The sequence below is a fragment of the Diadema antillarum genome, unplaced genomic scaffold (genome assembly GCF_040938485.1).
Source record: "Diadema antillarum isolate AM-2024a unplaced genomic scaffold, OU_Dant_1.0 scf00000030, whole genome shotgun sequence".
NCBI classification, from domain to species: Eukaryota; Metazoa; Echinodermata; class Echinoidea; order Diadematoida; family Diadematidae; genus Diadema; species Diadema antillarum.
The window spans coordinates 1,789,247-1,806,306 of record NW_027270919.1 but is presented as its reverse complement, the minus strand read 5'-3'; the positions used below and the strand labels follow the sequence as shown (position 1 = coordinate 1,806,306).

Genomic DNA, 17,060 nt, shown 5'->3' with positions numbered 1-17,060 from the left:
CCGGGATTCATTATAACGGGAGAGAATCCGTGCATTACAGAAACTGTCTTACCATGCCAGATGGGTACACTGGCAGCACTGCACAGCATATGGAGAAACTGAAATCAACCACATACACACACACACACACACACACACACACACACACACACACACACACACACACACACACACACACACACAAGCAATACTTTCAAGGCAGGCAATGGTAAATTGTGTCAGAAGTCTTTTATTACATATCCAATATATGAAAACTATAAAGTGTCTTCTTGCAAATTTAAAAAAAAAAAGACTCACTGTGACCCAAAGTCTGTGGTAATCTTCCGAACTTCTTAAACCAATCATATAGAGTACCATAATTTGGTATATTATCCAATAGCTGTATTTAGTGCCAACGTATAATCAACATCTATGTCTCATATCCTATAAAATGTTGATGTAATACAACATTACATTTCTGTTTGTCATGGGGAGTTAGTTCAGAAGCACAATTCAGCAATTTAGGATGTACCGACAGTCTCTCAACAGTTGCATTTGCAGTACATTATCAAGAAAATATGCACTTTACTCGATTCTTAAGGTGGTCATTACATGTGACACCGTTTAATAAAATGAACTGTCTTTGTGCTCAAAGTTACTTCATATTATATTCACTGGATTTCATATAAAACACTAACAAGAGCGAAAAAAAAAATTAACGTGGCTGCCCTCTAGCTGTGCATATATTGTAAATGCTCTTTCCTGCTACATTGTCTATAAAAGTTTGTGTGGAAAACTCCAATGGGGTTTGCAATGAGTGTTTGCTATATTAAGTATCTTCTTTACCAATATCCAATTCCACTGAAAGATCCATTGACCCGCTGTCACTTCATAGTCTCTCTAAAGAACAATTCTAGACCAGAAATAACTTGGTAAGATAAAAAGGAAAAACAATTTGCAAGCACAATGAACATTTCATTCCAGTTTGATAAAAAATAAAGAGGTTATGAATTGTTAACCCGTTGAGGACGATTCCCGAGTATACTCGGGCAGGTGTCTATGGGAAATGCTTGTTGTAGCAAAATCAGTCCGTCCTCAACGGGTTAATGTAGTAAAGTTTTGCAATATAGTTCTGGAACGGAATATAAATACATATGCAGATGAGTGAGATGATGATGTCATCACATTACAATTTTCCTTTTATCAAGTACAAAAAACAGATGAAAATTCAATTAACTTCAAAATAATGATCGGTCAGATTTTCAAACTGGGGCACAATTGCGTTTGAATAAATATCTTGAAACATACAAGAGTTTGTGTACAAACTGTATATGCAAGTTGTTAAGCTTATACTATTAACTCACTCATTTGCATATTCATATTGACTGCTCAAGAACTGTTTTGTGAAAATAAGCAAAACTTAGCAATTCAGAACTTCCCTAACTTTTATTGAATTTTGATGAAATTTTCACTGTTGTGCTTAGAAATGCTTAGACGAACTTGATAACTGGTCTGGAATAGTCCTTCAATGCACAACATCCAGGAAGAGTGACTATCATCGGTGTAGAGCAATGTAAATTTCAGGCCATCAAGTTTATCATGGCAACAACTTCCTTTTACAGTAGCCAGAATTTCTTTTTTTTTCTCACCTTCCAATAACAGTGAATGGCAAGATACTACAGCAAACATACAAGAGAAAAATGGAATGACATTTTAGGATTGTTTTAGAAACAAAAATTGTGTAGACCGTTGCCACTTTACAGATATCACTTCTTCTAAATGTTATCATCCGCTGATTCATGTGAGCTACTGCAGCAACAACTGTCAAAATAACAAACATATAGCAACACAGGGCTGGAAGAAAAGATAGATAAGTGAGAAAAAGAAAACTAGTCACCATGGTAAACATGGTGGAAGTGTTTCCACACTGCATAAAGCTAGTCACCCTCTGGCTACTTGGAACATTAGTTATGAATCTGTATCATGTGACACAAGTTAAATGCCAACTGGAATCAATGCAAGCAGACTCTATGGCCGGAATTCACAACTGTAGTTGAAATTTTGTCGACACATGCACATTTTGATAGCACAAAAACATGTATCACATTATGTCAACAGACATCCCACAGTGAACACACACTGATACACACATGCACAGGGTGCACCGATGGACTAGATAAAACCCATGGATTGGATTTAAACAACTGAAGTGAATTCTGGCCACTGTGATACAATAGTAAGCAACAACAATAACTGCACCCCCAGTAGCTGCCCCTGCTTGCCACTACAGTAGGTGCTAATGCTATAATTACTGACATATTGTACAGGGTAACTGCGACCAGCCTGAACGCGAAACGCACAACTACAACGGAGCGCCCTGGGGTTTTATGTACACTTGTATTTATTCTTTTGTATTTGGGCCCATATGAGGTGGCAAAATTCAGTGTAATTCAGACATTCTACATTATTTTCTTCAACTGACGTACTGAAAAAGATGTGTGATCTAAAATCATTCATGATTTCATACAAATAGAGTTGGCCATGCACTGGATTGCCTCAAAATGAGTCACACTGTACACTTACAATTCTTCTGTCAAACCAGTACATAGCGTACCATAGGGTTATCAACAATTATCTTCATATATGCTACTCAAAATATTCTTCTTTGATATCTAGCCTTTTATTCAATCAATTGCTTGTGATTTGGAAAAAAAAAAAAACACAAGTAGAACAATTTTGCTGCTCTAAAATTGCAACATTGCTAGTGAGAAAAAAAAAGTTACATGTGACAAGAGCATGTGAGTGGACGTCCACTGTTCCTCTACCTGCTTTTACAATTTACTCTTACAATGTAGATAAATCTATATTTTGAGAGGAAGATCTGGTTTTGGACAAACAATGTTTGTCTCACAGAGCAAAACCCTTGCCATAAATACCATTTCTTTCTCCTTCTTCTACGATTCAACTTGTGCTGGCTCCACCCTCTCTCCCTACTTCTCTCATCTTTCATTGCGACAATAATGAAAATAGAGATTGTATATAAAAAAGAACACTTATCCCATGCACGAGCCTACGGTAATGAACAACCACACCGTTTCTTTTCCTATTGGTCATATTTTTGTTTTGTTTTTTGTCAATCGCAAAAGAGACAACGAAAGCCCAATGTTTAACAGTCATAGGAACAGCGGGTGTTAAAAATGTCATCAGCTCTGTGGGAGAAGAACATAGAGTCTTGGAATATCCTTTAGCATGCCATTCATGTTCTTATACATGTATATGCCACGTATGTTCAATAGAATACTGGAAGGTGTTCTGGGCTGCAATGTTTTTAGTAAGACGGGATGACAATCATCATTTTCACAATCACTTCTACAATACGTCATGCATGAACAACTTCTATAAAATCTTGTTCATCTCTGTCTATAGATCAACCATCTTAATCACCACCTTAGAAATCTTTTCTTCTAAGAAGTGGTGCATACTGATTTCACAGAACAGCCATTATGGACTGCAAAATTAAGAAACAAACAGATATGAATAGATGCAAAGTCTGCACTGGCATCAATGCAGTAATGTTGTGTGAAGAAGTCTTGCACTAGCACTACATGCACGATCGGAAGAGGACATTCCTTGACCAATTCTGCTATGTACACAAACAAACTAAGCAAGAAATCCTACAACTTTGACAAATGAGGGAAGACACTTTCTATACTAACTTCCACACATGACTTTGATTGTTAACATGATAAAAAAAATGAAAATAAAATAAAAGGTCAGGTGGGGAGGGGGCTGGTAAGGTAGTTGAAGCTATTTCCCTGGAAGCCGAACCTCACATGATAAAGGATATCGAGTGGGTGGGACCAAAGAGAGCACTTTGAGGCAAAACAATAACACTTATATCTGGTGCTGGAATGTTGCCTCATAGTTTTCCTTGCATCAAGAGGCGAAAGAACCGTGCAGGGGTGACACCATCACTACACTCCATCAAGTGGCTCTACTACTCGACACATCCTGCAGGTGCTCTCTGCCTGACTTGCTCCAAAAGGTATTTGTGATGATGCTACAGGCATTTTGTCTCTAAAAAGTGCATCTTACTGAGAAGAAAAAGAGGGGATAAGTGCTTTTTTTTTCTGGTTTGATATATTTTTCTCCCCGCTTGAGTGAGCTGATGCTAGTCTCTGCGTAGTCCCTTCCTCTAGCTGAACCTTTCTCCTGGTTTAGTGCTGGACAAATGTCTTTCCTCTGTAGTCATATGAAAACAAAAACAAAAGCAGAGCACACAATGTCAGTGGGAAATTCATGTTGCTCTTAAAAGGGATGGTAGAGTTTGGGTTGAGATGGGCATTCAGCTTTTAACTCTTTGCAAGATAATCAGAAACCATTTTTATGAGATATCAAAGAGCACATGATTCTACAGTAGGAGGAATTCAAAGTTTATTTAATGAAAATTGGTTTTGAAATGGGTGAGGTATCCAAAAACAAAGTAACACAAAGTGATCCTAACAAAAGGTGGCTCCCATCTTTTATTAGGATCCATTTTTTGTTGTTGATATTTCAGCCATTTAAATACCAGTTTTCATCAAATCGACTCTGCATTCCTCATAGATTTGTATGCTCTTTAATATTTCATAGATATGACAATTTTAAATCTCACAAAAAAGTTGGAAACCTGAATATCCATTCAGCAGTAACACTTCTTAATTCTTCCAGACACTCTTTATAAATGCCATTATTAAAATCATCTGTCAATCCAAGTCGTTGAAACCCTGCTGAACATTCAAGCAATGAAGCAAAGCAACTACGTTTCTTTATTCCACACATGTCAAATGACGATTCATCTTATTCTCTACAGTTTCAAAGTGAGAGAAAATCATAAACTTGAGGTTATACTATGCCTTCACTGTAAAGTCCTAAAGTTTGCACTTTTTTCAAATCTCCCTTTAATGGAGCCATGAGTTATAACATAATGTAATACTGCGCAGTCAATAGCAATGACTCTACATCGCTCTATTGCACAGCAATGCACGTAAACACTTCACAGACAGGAAATATAAGACAGTACATCTCAAAAGAAACCAAACAAAACAAAAGAAACAAGAGACCCAGTGGGGCCAGAGCTCATCCCAGGATCCCGCCATAAACAAACTTGAAACCAAGCCAGTGTACTCACTCATGGCACTAACTTAGCTCTCTGAGAGATTTTTGAAGATTTCATAATATTGCAAATTGCCCCCCCCCCGCAGGCAAAAAAAAAAAACAACACCCAAAAAACAAAATAAAAACAAACAAACAAACAAACAAACATAAACAAAAACAAAAACTATAAGCTAAAATCTGGTGGGGAAGAGTAGAGGGCGGGAGGGGCTATCTTCTGAAAGTGAAAGTGCTGAAAAACTCACGAAATGGTCTTTTTCTCTTTCTGGGTCTGATCTTCTGGTCTTGCACGGTTAAGGATCTTCAGGAACTCTGAGGTGCGGAACCTCATTCTGGAATGGATATATGCCTGGTGTGAAGAAAAAAGACACAAGATATGATGATACAACTCTTTAAAGGAACTGTACAGTTCTGGTCGAGGTGAGGATTTAGCTTTTAACGTTTTATGAGATATTCAGAAAGCACTCTATGAGATGTCAAAGAGCATGCTATTCTAAGGGGTATCAAAAGTTTATTTGAAAAATTGAGCAAAGAAAATTTGATGAAAATCGGTTTTGAAATGGCTGAGATATCCAAAAACAAGGTGAAACAAAGAGATTCTAATAAAAGGCGTGGCCTGTCGCTTTTTATCATTATCACTTTTTTGGATATCTCAGCCATTTCAAAACCAATTTTCATCAAATAAACATTGAATCCTTTTTAAAATTACATGCTCTTTAATATTTCATAAGAGGTTTCTCATCATCTCACTTAGGAATGTTATAAACCTGAATCTCGACCTCAACCAGTACTGTACAGTCCCTTTGAAATATAACGAAGACAAAGACAAACTTCCACATACATTGGTTGCCATTTCACAAGTGTCCCAAATTTGAAATCTCATCTGCAGATGGGTAGGGAGGTGGCTTTTAATAGTCAGTAACACATCCACCTTGTCATTGGAAAGTAATTACATGAATGATAATGAAAACACTTAACAAGGGGTTATTAACATATATGTTTGGCAATCAAATCTGTCTTTTTGTTTCGGGGTGGAGGAGATTGGTATTATATACACTGAATTATATTATTTTGACCATTAAATATGTCTTGTTCATGGCTACTATATCAGTTGATTAAACTAAAATCCCCCAAACAACAACTATAAAAAAAAAACTTATTATTACCTTTACACCTGATTTGATTTGATCTACATTCATACAGTAAAACTCTTTTAAAAAAATACATAAAAAAAATAAAATGTATTCCGGCACTATGTAAAGCTTGCATTGCTTTGCGTTTCATTGCATTGCATTGCATTGCATTGCATGGTAAAGACGGTGCTGACAGTTATCCCTGCTAGTCTCTTCAAACATGGATTTCCCTACAAAGACTCTGTGCAAATACATTGGAATGGCTGGGATAGTAACAGAAAACAAAACAAAACAAAACAAAACAAACAAAACAAAACAAAACAAAACACTTCAATTCCCCACCCCCCCCCCCAAAAAAAAAGCAACAACAACCCTCCTCCTAAAATACCTTCAAAGGTTTCTAACTAGAACCAACTTACTTAAACCAATTTGAATGGCTTAGTCTACAATGGACCTACCTTTGAGCACTTGATGTGATAGTGGAGATAGTCCCGGAAAGTGTGAATGAGGTTGATGGTATTGTCCCTTGATGCTGCGTTTGTGTGACGTGGTTCCAAAACTGTACACCAGTGGCACAGGTGTGGAAAGAAAATTACAAAAATATCAGGAATGGTTAATACGTACATGATGCAATCCACGGAATGTCAACTTGCATACATTACCTAATTTTTCTTGCATCACTTCAAGAACTATGAACATGCTTCTGTTAAAACATAGTTCTGGTAAGGGTTTGAGAACCTGTCTGGCAACATTTCATATTTGCTTGCAATATATTGAAAGAGTCTACCAAGAAACTTTATAGCTGGCTGACGCGATTTGCTGGGATGAAGAGTTGTTTTGGAGTTATATTGAAATCAAAAGTGTGGTTGATATACCAACTTTTATTCCAGAAGGATCCAAACTAACTCGGTCTCAGGGAAAATTCGGCCCTATTTCAGACAATCTACACATGCAGTTTGTGATCGCCATATTCTATACATAGGCGCCTAATAGGTGCACATTAATTTTGCATGTGCGCCACAGAAGTTCTTTGATATGCACGTTGCATCAACTCCGCCCATAACTGCAACCAGCCAGAATGTGAAACGCTCCCATAGTACAACACTGTACAATCCAGAAGGACAACTCTGCCCCGCCGTCAAAGTGAGGCCGAGTTGTCCCCGAGTCCGAGTTAGCCTGACCCCGATTGGGTAAGTCCTGAGATTGCGACTCCGGCGAACCATTTTGGTTAATATTTTGCATTTTCGTCATTACCAAACAAATATCTTGTTATTACAGTGTTATTCCACACATTTCTTAGGCACACGTGTACATTTGGGAGCGAACTTTGACAATTTTTGCAGGCGTACCAGAACTTTGATTTGGCTTTAACAGAACATAAAAGCTGCATATATGTAATAAAAAGATCATACAATGTGTGTGAACTAAATCGAGGTATTCATTTAGACATAGTTATTTAAACAAGACATGAAACAGGCTAAAAGGAGCAAGGAGCTATATGCATGACCAATGACTGTGCCAATGTAAAATCAGGCATGCAAATGCAATGTGAAGAGTTTCAAATATCATGCACTCTGATCATTAGAATGCTAGGACTGTACAGGTACCGGTATATTGCAACATGCACTGAGTTTCAATCATTTCATGTTCAGTTTCATTCACAACTGTGCCAGCATGGCTGGATGAAGTTTAAACTACATCTGTAGGCAGAGCTAGAGTAAATCCATCTACATATCATGCCTCAGGAAACCTCTCAGTGGTTGCAGAAGTAAACTCAAATAAGACATCACATTAAAACCAAGAGTCAGGGGGAAAAAACAGCACACATACATCTGCAATCAATAGTAAGCAAATAATCAACGTTGGTGAAGGTGATGGGACAAACTATCACTTCTGAGGCGATCTGGATGTAGCTATCTTTCCGAAGCGCAGCTGAGGAAAGATAGCGTACACATTCAGATCGCCGAGGAAGTGATAGTTTGTCTCATTGCCTGAAACTAAAAGTTGATTATTTGCTTTATATTCCACATCTAGGGTCCTAGAAATTCCCATTTTATTCCACATCTGAAACTGTTTTAGCTGTCTTTAGGTATCCTTAGGGCTTAGGCTACGTGTGCGCGTAGATGACAAAACAATTAATTTGCTGCGCACACCGCGCGGCACCGAAGTGAAAGTGCATTGCACTGTGTACTATCAATTGACCTAGGTCACATGATAGTCCACAGTGCAACGCACTTTTATTTCGCGCGTTCTCATCTCGCGCTAGGACTGAGTGGACTGTATGGAGATCAGCGAAACAAAAAGGGACTATCAACATAGAGTGTAACGAACTTTTCTTCTCAGGTGATGTGATGGGCAAAACTACGCTTCATCACGTGATCAGCTCTTGACCAATCCTATTGCAACATTCTTAGTATGTGGAATATAATCCCACATACACAAGTTTGTGGTGGCAATGTCTGGGGTACATGAACATGTGAATATCATGTCTTTGCAATTTTGCCTTACCCACTTGGTAAACCATGTACTTAAGACTGCATGGAAATACTTGTACAGTGTTTTTACAAGTGTAGCAATGCAGAACAATATCTACAGACTTATGAACATGGAATATTTCATGTTCTAGTGACCTACTGCGAACATAGTAATATTCAAACACTTTTTGAAGTTACTGAAATATGTTCAGAAATACTGTCATTAACAAATTTTATGTTCAAAGTAGTTCATTTCACCAAGTTGGACCAAGGTGAATGATTGATCAATGTGAAGGTTTCCACATGCACAGCAGTTCCTCTCAGAGACTGCTTTATTACATTAGCAGCTGAAGATTCTGTATATATAATGGCCATGGTTCACTGGAAGGTACAGCAATATTACTCACATTTTGAAAATGTTCTATGCGTATATGTAAAATAGCTCTCTGCATGTTTATTTTTGTCTAAGTTATGTTTATTCAAAAGCCTATTGAGACATTACCAAGAGAATGGTGTGTCACAGAAATAATTCTGACATTCTTTTGCTGACCTTTTGACCTCTTTCAAGTTACATAATTACATATATTCTATAAAAAGCACAAAATTGAGAAGCAGAAAACTTATCTAAAAAACAGAAAGCAAAAAACGAACGGCCAGTTTCGGGCACTTCAGTTACCGTACTACAAACGGGTTGAACCATACCGGAGCTGTGGGGAAGTCAGCGTAACACTTGAAAATGGCAAATTAGACTTCACTGATAACACTCACCAAAAGTGATGTATCCAATGTTGTCCCCAGTTGCAGCATCTGTGCCTTCAAGTTCTAAGGGGGGCTCACGGTGGCTGAACAGAACCTGAGGTGCTGTATGGCTGGCCTTACGACCCTCCTTGAACTCCTACACACACAAACGATAACAAGAATGATGATGAAAATACAGTAAACCAGTGTTTCCTTGGCCATTATCCAGATTAAAATCATTTCTGAGAAGGTTAATTCATGCCCCTCCAACCATGTGAATAAAGACAATGACATTTAACCTCTGGATGTGCTTTTGATTGAGATCTTTCATACAATTACAATGTATCAGGTGTCCACAATTACAGTTACTACCATGTACATCCTTTTGCAATTACAAACAGCCATCTTTTTATTACCTGTCAAATTTAAATGTCATATGGAGCTACTGCACATATGGGTTCATAACAGAAGCAACAGAATTCATTGATCGAAAGATTTTGAAAGAATTTTCACAACTACAACTATGACCTACAGATATTCCCTTCAACTTCATGTGAACGTATTCAGTGTGATTTCTTTCGAATTCATACATTGTCAAACATTGTCAATGTATCAATAAGGGGAGGATGTATGGTGTTACAAGCAAGAAATGCAACAAAGGACTTAGGTTTAACCAACCTTGAGGTGGTTGCAACACACCAGACAATCTTACCTGCATGAAGACTTTCCCTATAATGACGTCATCATCATCCTTGAAGACCGTACTGAAAATGACCGTCACTCGGTCCTTGCGCGCAGACACATACCTGGAGCAAAATATTGTGGATTGATTGTGGAATGAGTATGGTGAATTACCCTCTTTTGTTTTCCTGACTCTGCAGGATATTTAGAGCACTGCAGTGAACATGCCAACATAGCTTAATTTCTTCTTCCTGTTGAGGATGGTTGATTTTGCTACAACACGCATTTCCCATAGACACCTGCCCGAGTATACTTGGGACTGGTCCTCAAAAGGTTAAAGTTTTTAGGAACACTATAAATGAAAATGCAATCAACTTTCCCTAATTCGACCTCGAAGCCGTCCAATATTTGCCTAAGTTGAAGGTCTTTTCAAGTCCTCTTCTCTTTATATTCTACTGATTTTAATCCCTCATAAGTCAAAATTTCTCCAAGTTGAAGCTATTCTTCAGTCCAAGTAGATTCAACTTAGGCAAGTTATTGTTGTTGTTGTTTTGGGTTTAATGGCAATCAGTCATAATTTTGACTATTTTTGCCAGACTATATAATTTCTATTTTCTCGTTATTATTTAATCATCGATATTTACTAACAATTTCAAAGTCAAGGTTGACTGTAAACTATAACAAAGGTTTAGAGGATTGACGACATATTGGAACCAGGACAGGTTACAAATACTCACATGGTCTCGTCTTCGCGATACTGGATCACTGCCTTCTTCTTGCCGCTCTCCTCGTTCTCCTGGTACTTGAAGTACCTCTCAAACACCGAGGCAAAGCAGTTCCTCTTTAGGAGGGCCACCTTGGCCGCAAACTCCTCCACATTGGGCGGGAGGTTCTCCAGGTCGATGAGGAGGGTTGCATTGTAGCCGCTCTCGGGGGTCGTCAGGAAATCACCGTACTCACGCTTCAGGAGCTGCATGAAAGCGACAGGGTTGGCAAGAAATAGATGAGTTGCACATCATAAAATTTCTGCATTTTTTAAAGCTGCCATTGATATAATGGCTCATAAAGTTGAAGCACATTACATGTACATGCCAACCCCAGATAGAGCTTGTGATACCATACGTACTCATGTTGATAGCATATACATGACAACAAAAAATTACTTTGATGAATAAATTTGGTCTCTTTGACGTTGTTTTTGTAAATGCTAGTAATTGTAATACACAAGCAAATCTTCTGCAAGTTGAGAAACTTGGGGTCCTATGCAAGAGTGAGGTACATTGTACACGACAGAAAGCATGTAGGTACAGTACTGCTCAGTCCAGACATTTCCACAGCTAGTTCTTAAACCCGTTCTCTTTTGAGATTCTGAAATCCTCGGACGTTGGACACAATCCATCACAGGAAATACATATCCTGGTATTGCATCACAATTTGCTATCCATTTATGATTTTTACACCACTGCTACACAGAGTACCTTTTGTGTAGCAATTTTCGTCCAAAGAAGCATACAGGATACCATTTGAATCATTGCTCATCAGCTGAAATTGCTAATTAAATTTGACATGGAAAATTATTCCCTGCATCAGGATACCATGGTCCAGCATTTTAACTCTGTTTGCACTTTACCTCATCAGCTCCATATTCTTGCAGGTCCTTGAAGAAAGTCAATGAAATGCTGACAAGTAACTTGGTCTTGTTTCCATCCTGGTTTCCAATGTGGTAGAGCACACCATCAAAGTCTAGCACAGATGAAAGATGTCAGTGAAAAGTTGATGAGTAACAAACAACATACTTTTAAGAAACTGTTATCCATGTCTGAGTAGACTGCTTGCTACCAAATTTCTTCTACTTTTCACTTCTTTGATGCTGACATTGCTACTGAAGGAGTGTGTTGGGTGTGCGCTGTGTGCATGATGAGAATGTGGTGTGTGTGTGCATAGTGTAGGGCTGATAAGTTTTTTTTTGTGTGTATTTTTTGTTTTCATTTTCATCTTTTGCACAATATGCTATTTAGCAACTGTATTTTGTATAATTTTGTTTTGGGCCCCAACAAGAAGCACCAGATGCTTCAAAGGGGTCCCGGCATTAATTTCCATAATATGAGCATTACACATTGCTTTTGTTTTTATTGTGTACATAATGTACTTTTGATTTATTTTGTGCCGAATAAATTGAATTGAATTGAATTGAGTAACTTGAATAGTCTTGTTTCCATCAAGGTTTCCAATGTGAAAAAGCATATCAGCAAAATCAGTAAAATCGCAATGTCAATCTCAAGAGATTACACTGGTCGGTAAGAAGATGAATGGCTTTATTGGGGGGAAAAAATTGAAGTCAAATTCAGGGATATCATCATTTTGAGAATCTGACACATAGATCTAGTCAGTCAAGCAAAGAGGAAAATGCACAGTCACTTTCTCACAAATGGTTATACTGGGTCAATTTTATGCAAGGAAGCCTGCACACTGCGTTAATACTAATAGGTTCACAAATCAGCAACAATTGGATGTACACAAATCTCAAAACTCACCTGCAATCTTGATGTCAATCCCATCAGCTTTCCCACTGTGCAGACAAAGAAAGGAGAAAATGGTATTTGAATTCCCCCTCAAGTCTACAGTCATGTTACTATTTTACAGACATACACAATGAAATATGACTGAACGACACCGACTTTCTCTATCATATGAACACTACTTCCCCATTAAAGACTGTCTTACTGCAAGAGTTATTGAAAACTAAATGCAAACTGTCTTTAAAACAGAGCACTGCAATTTTTCAGGCATGCTCAGAATGACAAAGCTCTGCACAATGCCAGAGATGTAAAGTTCATGAAAGACAAACAAACCTTCAGTATACAAATGACGCACAGGTCTGAGTGCGTCAGTCGGAATTGTGTGCATAAGGTAACTATGGAATGCTTAACCCACGAGGCGAAGCCGAGTGGGTTTAGGCTAAATTCCATAGTTACCGCATGCACACTATATTCCGACTGACGCACGAAAAGACATGTGCGTCATTTGATTTATAGAATGGGTAATTTTCTAGTCAAAAACCCAGTTTTCTATCGTGTTACCCGATGACAAAATTACTGGATGCATTTCCTTTTGGCTTTCCATAAAGGGCATGCATACCCGTACTTACCGTTTTTACTGGATGCATGGCCAGCCATGCATAAGTTTTTACTGGATGCATGGCCAAGCTGAGTGCGCGAACGCTTGCTTTAGTGCGCGAACCTTTGTTACAAGTACGCGTACTCTTGCTAAGTGCGCGATAACATGTTTACCACTGTGACTCAGCGTGCGGCCAGTGAAAATGAACACATAGCTCTCGACCAATCAGATCGCAGGATTCTCGCTACCCATTCTATAATACTACATGTATGACCCCTCTCTCTACTGGACTCTAGCTCTTCACAAAAAAACAAAAAAACAAAAACAAAAAAGTGTAGCAAAAAAAAAGCTGCTGAAAACTGCTTATCCAATAATGGCAAGCCAATGGAGTAAAATGGAGTCAAGAAACGGCTTGAGCTTTTGATCCTAGCAGAATCTTCTTCAGAGGCAAAATGACCACCAAAAAAATAATATTAGTTAATAAATTAATTAATTAAATAAAAAGAAACTAAGTACAGAGGCAGATTTTTTTTTCATCTTCTTGTTCTTGTTCTTCTTCCCCTTTGTCTTGGATAATGTCCAACAAAGTTCAACAACAATAATTAACAATGCCCAAAGCACTGCAAAGCAGCACGGGCCAAACCACTGGAGAGAGGTGCGGCAATGTTGATGGCGCAAGACAGAGAAATTAGAAGTTAACTATACCAATCTAGAATGCAGCTATAATACTGACAGATATTTTCGAGTGTCGACCATACTTTCAGTGTTCGTTTGATATTTCAAAGACAAAGCAAAGTTCTATTCAAGGTAAAAAGTCACACCATCTTTTGCACAGTAAATTTTAGAAGTTTAACGCGAGGCCTGGTTACATGCAGCTGCAGTGTAGTACCACCACATTACACTTAGGCCCTACAGTGTACAGTTCACCACCCACTCGACACTGACACTGCACTTATTAGTTATATAGTATAATCTACATAAGCAAAGAGACAGGAAAACAGAATCTTCTGTAATCTTAAGCAAAGGTAAAACTGAATGGCTGTAGAACCGCTCGCTCACCAACACACCCCACTCACGTTTCTCTCTGGCTCTGCTAGAGCTGTGAAACGTCGTAAACTAACACTGGTGAACAATCATCTTCGTGATAGGCTGCATTTTATAGCACTTTGAAGATTATAGAAGAAGAAGAAGAAGAAGAAGAAGAATCGTAACCTGCAATCAGCATGTCAGTGGCAGTGCACTGCACTATCCTATGCGCTATGCACACTCTGTACTCGTATTCTAGTACAAGGGAGGTTACCAGTGCAGTTATACGACATGGGAGGCAACCACTTCCTACTTACCCGGCCTGAGCATTCTCAAACTTCTGCAAGAGTGTGTCTTCCAATATCCTATTCTTGATTTCTAACAGAATCATTTTGACGGTGGTGTTGATTATATCACTCAGATATGCTTATAAATTCTGCCACTCCTTTGAAAATGAGATATTTTCCGTCAAGTCAGGTGGGGCTGGACACCAGCGATCGACGGCACTTGAGAAGGAAGTGAAGGCATCATCGAGATAAAAAGTGCTGCCCTCTAGTGGTGAAATGACAACCATTCCTTCCTGATTGCCTTTGAACAGCTGCACGAGATAGCCAGCACCTTTCCTTGTATAATCTGTTGATATAGGCAGCCAACAAGTATTGATACCCCGGAATTGATACCCAATTTCTAGAAAAAAACAAACAAACAACCAAAACAAACTCGACCTTCAGACAGCCATACACACACATACGCATACACGCAATTTTTGTATTCTTTATTTCTATTTCGTTCGATGATATCAAAATCGTATTCACCACCCACGAAACTAAAATGGCAGCTATTATTGCACATATGTTGCTTCACATTATAAAAGTTTACTTACTATGCAAAGATACAGTTTATTCACATTGATTAAAACGTTACTTTATGCATACTATAGAGTAACACACACACATACACACACACACACACACACACACATAGAGACATGATTATAGACATACAATGTATTAATGTCTTCCATCCAATTCCATTCAATTTATACAAAAGACAGACTTTATTCAAACTATGTTACCGAAAAACAAAGTAACCAAATTTCATAAAGATTATGCACACACACCCGTATACACCCAAACACAAAACAACATGAGCAAACAAAAACAACAATTGAAACCAAAAGAACAACAACAAAATCAGCAGCAGCAGCAACATGAGCAACAACCACTTTTCCCTTCTTCTTTTTTTTTTTTTTTTTTTTTGCGCTCGCAACTATACAGGCTATGAAATTTGACTAACACATAAACTCATCAGACAGATCCGAGACGCGCCGGCAACTCAACACTGATAAAAACACACTTCAAACTGATTGACAACATTCGCATTGAAGCCAGTAGAATGGTAGATAGACAGAAAACGTCACTCTGCATTCAGCCTACATGCACACTGAAGGATCTGGATGCCACATCACGCAGATGCTGCAGAGAATAATGGAACCTAACCTAAAATGAGTGACTGTACGGTTCTGGTCGAGGACTTGTGAGGATTTAGCTTTTAACGGATTGCGAGATATTCAGAAACCACTCTATGAGATGCCAAAGAGCATGCAATTCTAGGAGGAATCAAAAGTTTATTTGATGAAAATCGGTTTTGAAATGGCCGAGATATCCAAAAACAAGGTGAAACAAAGAGATCGTATAAAATAATAAAAGGCGTGGCCTGTCGCCTTTTATCATTATCACTTTTTTTTGACATCTCAGCCACAAACCAAGTTTCATCAAATAAATGTTGAATTCTTCTTAAAATTACAAGCTCTTTCATGTTTTACAAGAGGTTTCTCATTATCTCACTGAGGAATGTTCAAAACATGAATTTCCACCTCAACCAGTACTGTATACAGTCGCTTTAACCATAGTACTGCACAATCCCTTTGAGAGGGTATACCAGACAAAATATAAGCAGGGACTCATCACGGCCAAAACAAAGTTTTGACAAAATAATACAAGACCAAACAATGAGAAGGGCATTAAGTTGTCTTGAACACGGGCTTAGTGGCAAATTAACGCCCTTTTCATTCTCACCCGACGTATCAACTTCTGTATCTCACCGAAGTTCATGTTTGACTTATTAAACTATCTGTCTATCTTGCCATTATAGCCTGCAATTCCATCCATCTATCTATCTATCTATCTATCTATCTATCTATCTATCTATCTATCTATCTATTTATCTGTGTTTTATCATAGCAAGGGACGAAAGTCAACAATCCTATTCATCAATTATGTTAATTGGACAGACATAAGAGAAGAGGATACCCACCTCCTTCTTCTATAAGCAGAGACTCATTACGCCAAGAAAAATGTGAAAACTTGTCAGAGGTTGCTCTGATGCCATCATGAATCGTAGAGACACACGTAAATTGAGCTTTTTGCCATTCCTATATTTTTTTTTTCGATCGCTCAAGGGTACACAGTAAATTCAAATTGAATTGCAGCCTTAAAATGCTCAGTGTCTTGACCGTAAATGCGCTGATGAGCTTAACGCCCTAATAATTAGGAATAGGCCTAACATAGCAACTATCATAGCAACTTACTCGGCTTTAAGGTGAGGACTCTTTCAGGATCATTCACACACTCCTCCTTATTCTTCTTCTTCTTCTTCTTCAGCTACTGCTGGCGCTCTACAGTTTCGGTCCAGGGAATACGGTGACTGGTATCGAGATAGGAAAGCTTTCGGGCGTTGTTTTTATGATGATCGAACT

General features: G+C 38.3%; 1 protein-coding gene across 1 annotated transcript; it reads right to left on the bottom strand.

Annotated features, from left to right (window-relative positions):
• Nucleotides 1-4,028: 4,028 nt before the first annotated feature.
• Nucleotides 4,029-14,815, bottom strand: LOC139740958 (actin-related protein 2/3 complex subunit 2-like). The gene is made up of 9 exons (XM_071651548.1): nucleotides 14,620-14,815; nucleotides 12,694-12,728; nucleotides 11,790-11,902; nucleotides 10,897-11,129; nucleotides 10,191-10,284; nucleotides 9,509-9,635; nucleotides 6,725-6,825; nucleotides 5,379-5,482; nucleotides 4,029-4,221 (listed from the first exon to the last, which is right to left on the bottom strand). Exons 1-9 carry the CDS (start codon nucleotides 14,691-14,693, stop codon nucleotides 4,197-4,199), a joined length of 906 nt encoding a protein of 301 aa, XP_071507649.1. The 5' UTR covers nucleotides 14,694-14,815; the 3' UTR covers nucleotides 4,029-4,196.
• Between the last annotated feature and the right edge of the window lie 2,245 nt (nucleotides 14,816-17,060).

Coding starts and splice junctions, on each gene's coding strand:
- LOC139740958 (XM_071651548.1), bottom strand. CDS start 14,693: ATGATTCTGTTAGAAATCAAGAATAGGATATTGGAAGACACACTCTTG. Junction 11,130..11,789: donor AAGAATATGGAGCTGATGAG/GTAAAGTGCAAA, acceptor GCTTTCATGCAG/CTCCTGAAGCGTGAGTACGG. Junction 5,483..6,724: donor ATCACATCAAGTGCTCAAAG/GTAGGTCCATTG, acceptor TCTTCACACCAG/GCATATATCCATTCCAGAAT.